Source organism: Colossoma macropomum, unplaced genomic scaffold, assembly GCF_904425465.1.
Source record: "Colossoma macropomum unplaced genomic scaffold, Colossoma_macropomum, whole genome shotgun sequence".
In the NCBI taxonomy this organism is placed as follows: domain Eukaryota; kingdom Metazoa; phylum Chordata; class Actinopteri; order Characiformes; family Serrasalmidae; genus Colossoma; species Colossoma macropomum.
Genome location: NW_023494788.1, coordinates 40185749 through 40190301, shown reverse-complemented (window position 1 = coordinate 40190301; position 4553 = coordinate 40185749). Strand labels below are relative to the sequence as shown.

The 4553-nt window shown below is 41.4% G+C and overlaps 1 protein-coding gene across 1 annotated transcript; it reads left to right on the top strand.

Annotated features, from left to right (window-relative positions):
- The first annotated feature begins 419 nt into the window (after nt 1-419).
- On the top strand, nt 420-3018 carry cetn2 (centrin, EF-hand protein, 2). Its single transcript, XM_036569349.1, has 5 exons — nt 420-617; nt 796-954; nt 1913-2041; nt 2120-2257; nt 2370-3018. Exons 1-5 carry the CDS (start codon nt 615-617, stop codon nt 2457-2459), a joined length of 519 nt encoding a protein of 172 aa, XP_036425242.1. The 5' UTR covers nt 420-614; the 3' UTR covers nt 2460-3018.
- Nucleotides 3019-4553: the final 1535 nt, after the last annotated feature.

Below are 4553 nucleotides of genomic sequence, written 5' to 3'. Positions count from 1 at the left end.
ATATATGAATAATGAAGTGATTCTACTGTACAGTCTAAGTAAATATTAGTCAATTTCCCCACGTGTCTGTATATTTAAATTACAATAAACTTACAAACTTTATAAAATGGTCATTTCTAATAAGTTGTCCACAAAGCCTATCGCGACGTCACGATACTACGTAATCTCCGTGCCCACGCCTACGTACGTAATCGCCATAGCAACCATTCTGCAAGCGACAGAGAATGAAAACACGGCACGAATTTAGATCCGATCTGATCGCTTGCAAACATATCAGTGAAGACAGTCAGATCGGCAAAGAAACCCGAGCTGTTTTCCGTGTGTGGAATGCCATGTTGCTCTCCAGTACCTTGAGAAGGTGGTCCGGAAGACCACACAGACCAATCAGCGCTGGCAGAGCCCACCCAGCCAACCGGAGCCCACTGTACGGTGAACACAGGGAGGAGGGTGATGCTGCAAGCACGGAGGTGTCGTGAGGCTCAGTGATGTAGCTGTGAATCCTCTCCAGATCCGTTTGACATACGAAGAAGACACGGACGGTGTTTCGGCTTTAACACACCGGCGTCTTACTGAGAAGCACCGCTGACCGTTTTGCTGGTGTCCGGACGGCTGTAATGGTGGGTCACTGTATCAGAGCCAGTGCTAACTGCGACCTGTGTACATTATCTAGCAGTATTTCAGCTCTGTGGCTTTACCTTCTAGTGATTCGCATCATTTCTACGGTTTGTGTAGCCTAATAGGTTTCAGTAGCTCTCTCGTCGTCGTTAATGGAGGGTCTCTGCTTTTTCCTAATAGGCCACTAGCGCCAAAAGGCCATCACTTGGGGCCGTGGCTCCTCGAAAAAAGACCAGCCCTAAGCCTGAACTGACCGAGGAAATCAGGCAGGAGATACGAGAAGCCTTCGAGCTGTTTGACACTGACGGCTCTGGCTACATTGAGGTGAAGGAGCTCAAGGTGAGTTGCTGAAAAAGCTGCTGAGCAATAATTAAGCAGTAGAACCCGAGAGGGAGTGTTGTCGCGAAATAACATCACGGCTGTGATTTGGTCGCCGTAGATCATCACAGCCGTGATGTTGTTGGCGATAATACACTCCTCGAATGTTCTATTGGTTTAATATAACAGTTAAATAAATAAAGTAATAAATTAATAAACTGGGCCGTGAACGCGGCGTTTAATATGTTTTAATGCTCGCAGATCCTTCCGCCAAATTATAGTTCCTTAACGAGCAGCCGGCAGTTCGTTCTCCAGCTCCTTACACTAAATTCCCAAACTGTCATCAACACTGAGCAGCTAAACAACCTGGAATCAGCCAGAAATGAACCCAATACCATTCGCCAAACAGTCTGATCTTCAGAGTCTGAACAAATCAGACTGAGCCATAAAACTGCCGCAATATCAAGTTCAGCTCAGTTTTGTCAGTTTTTGCCAGATCAATATTGATGTTGTTTTGTTCCAGCCAGTCTGTAAAGCATCTTACAGCCCATTTAGTTTGGCGAATGGTGTTGGGTTCATTTCTGGCTGATTCCAGGTTGTTCAGCTGTTCTTCTGTCACAGCTGCCGACTGAAAAGCTGCTCAGTGGTGATGACAGTTTGGGAATTTAGTGTCGTCTCATCTTCAGAGTCTGACCAAATCGGCTGTCGGTCAAATGTGATCTTAAAAGTGTCCATTTTCTGTTTGTGGCAAAGTAAGAAGTAAAAACGTTCAGATGGCTTGAGCGTCTCCTACAGCTGTCAAAGTCGTTGCTTAGCAACGGCATCTCAGCAGAGTGACAGTGTTTGTGAAAAACCTGTGAAATAACAGCACAGTTAGACGCTTCTCAACCAATCAGCTTGCCTGGCCGGAACTAACTGTTGTATAATATGAGATAAATGCTGCAATGCATGTATGTAAATGGAGTCTTTCATGGTGCAGGTGGCCATGAGGGCCCTTGGGTTTGAGCCCAAAAAAGAGGAAATCAAGAAAATGATCACAGAGGTGGATAAGGACAACACGGGCAAGATCTCTTTCAACGACTTCCTAACAGTCATGACCCAAAAGATGGTGAGATATACATTCTGGTTAATGAGCTTAAAGTAACATGATTGCCCAGCGAGTTTACCTGTTAGCATTCTTTTAAAGGCTGAAAAGGACTCAAAAGAGGAAATTCTAAAGGCCTTTCGGCTGTTTGATGACGACGAGACTGGAAAGATATCATTTCGTAACCTGAAGCGAGTTGCCAAAGAGCTGGGGGAGAACCTCACTGATGAAGAGCTTCAGGTGAGAACTATACTTAACTGAAAGTAGCTCACACTTATCTGATTCATCGCTTATTGTCAAAAGTAAGTTCTCTCTTTGTTTCAATACAATAATGCCTGCGATTTATCATCAGGAGATGATTGACGAAGCAGATCGGGATGGCGATGGAGAAGTAAATCAGCAGGAATTTCTTCGGATCATGAAGAAAACATGTTTGTACTGAAAGAGTGGAATTTAACAACGTTTAGGAAAGACAGAACCCTCATATCGAGCAGCACTTCTATTCCATCAAGGCAAGATTTTAGACCATAAAATGCACAAAACAAATCAGTTGACTAAAGCATCAGTGCAAAGATGGGAGCGTGAGTCGCATTTGAAACTAACATTTAGACGATCTTAGCTTAAAAATGACAATACTTTGTGAAGCTGGCCCAGAGTTTCTGGATGTTTACCGAGTTTAGATGGTTTACAAAAACGAATACACAAATCCTTTAATACATTTTGAAGGAAATATGACATCTTTATTACTCTAGTGTTCATCAGTCCTCGTCCTGGAGATCTACTTTTGCAGAGTTATGATTCAAACATGCCTTCGGTTAATTAGTTGGAGCAGGTGTGCCAGATTTTGGTTGGACTCCACAGGTCTTTACGGCCAGGGTTGGTGCCGACTGCTCTAGAATGTACCAGAATCTATTTTACTTATCGCTGCTGTCGGAAGAAAAACCTTGCATCTCCATTTTTTTGTTGTTTTTCTGTTTTTGACATCACTTGAAAATGCCTGTTGCTCTTTACAATATATGTAAATTTCATGAAGAATGGACCAAAAGAAACGGCCCAAAGCGACTTGGAAAAAAATCTGGTTCCATTGACTTACATTAAAATTAAAGTACTTTTTTTCTTCTCCTGTAAAGTTGTCATTTTGGAGATACAAGGTTTTCTTCCGACAACAGCGATATTTAATTTTCCCACGTTAATACATACAGTCATTCTCAAGAGACCACCTTCTCTTGGAGCTTCTAACCAATAGTTTGTGATCAGTGTTACCTTCCGCAGTGCCTAGGACAGCCTTTAGTGGAACACAGTAAGTTTTGACCTTAGTGTTAACCCTGTCTGAGGGTTTAGATTTTTTCTCCCCCCCCTTAACTGTACGCAACTATTTAGCCTGACTGTGCTGCTTGCTACTCATCTGGCTGTACTTTCAGGGAGCTCTTTTGTGTATGATCTTTGTGCTGACCTAGTTTGCCTGAGCTTTTGAAAGAGGGAACATCTTTTTAAGATCCACAGCGGTTCTGTAAAGTGATCTTGTGGTTGTATTTTTCCACTTTGCGTCTGATGTGTGCCATTTATACTATCTATTATACTAATTAACTGGTATTAAGTGTTTTGTACAGACCAAAACTGATGTGACTGTTTAAAGCATAAATAAAATATATCAAGCAGTTGTTCTTGTCACTGGATATCTCATGCTCTGGCAACCTATACTCCATTAATGAGAAAATAATCACCATACACAGCAAGGCAGGGGACATAGTGATAATAATGGAATATTGAACACAAACCTTTTCAAATGTACCACCCAATTGGGCAATCAAAACCAAAAATAACTTGCCATGTCCCTGTATGGATGGTTATAGTTTATCGTAGGAGTAGGTGATGCGGTGGGTGGGTTGGTGTCACAGCAGCTTCATGTACTTCGCATCTTTTTGTTCATTTTTATGTGTCCCAGTTGTTTTATATCATGAGTTCCTATGTCTCTATAATGTCTGCTTTCACTATGGTTGATGTATGCTGCTGTTAACACCTACACCTCAAATCTGGGATCCATAAAGTGTTAACTTATATGGGAAAAGTATGTATTACGATACTTCAAGACCTTTTCACAATACATGATAAGTATCACAATATTTAATTTTTGAGATTTGGTAAGTCAGAATGGAACCATACAGAACAGGAGTGCCTGTAAAAAACACTCGAATACTAGCAACATTTCATATACCACACTGTACTAAATCCAGTTAAACAACACTAATCACACTGTAATGAAACACGTAGTTAGTCAGTCACTAGTAAATGCTTCAGAAGCATTTTGTGACAAAAATGATCATGATAACTTTATATTGCCCACCCCTAGTTTGGTGTCACTCACCCAATTCGATCCCCATTCCACCTCCAATATTCATTTTTTAAACCTGTGGTAAAAGCCAGGTGCCCTTTAAATTGTGTGGCCATTTCATGATCAGAAATGGTCCAAAATTACTCAGAAAATATTGATACATTAACAAACATCAAAATTAAGTTTTCCTTTTCCTATAAAGAA

Excerpts from the sequence above, each read along its gene's own strand:
- cetn2 (XM_036569349.1), top strand. Across the intron at positions 2,042-2,119 it reads CAGTCATGACCCAAAAGATG|GCTGAAAAGGACTCAAAAGA; the intron begins GTGAGATATACA and ends ATTCTTTTAAAG. Across the intron at positions 2,258-2,369 it reads TCACTGATGAAGAGCTTCAG|GAGATGATTGACGAAGCAGA; the intron begins GTGAGAACTATA and ends ATTTATCATCAG.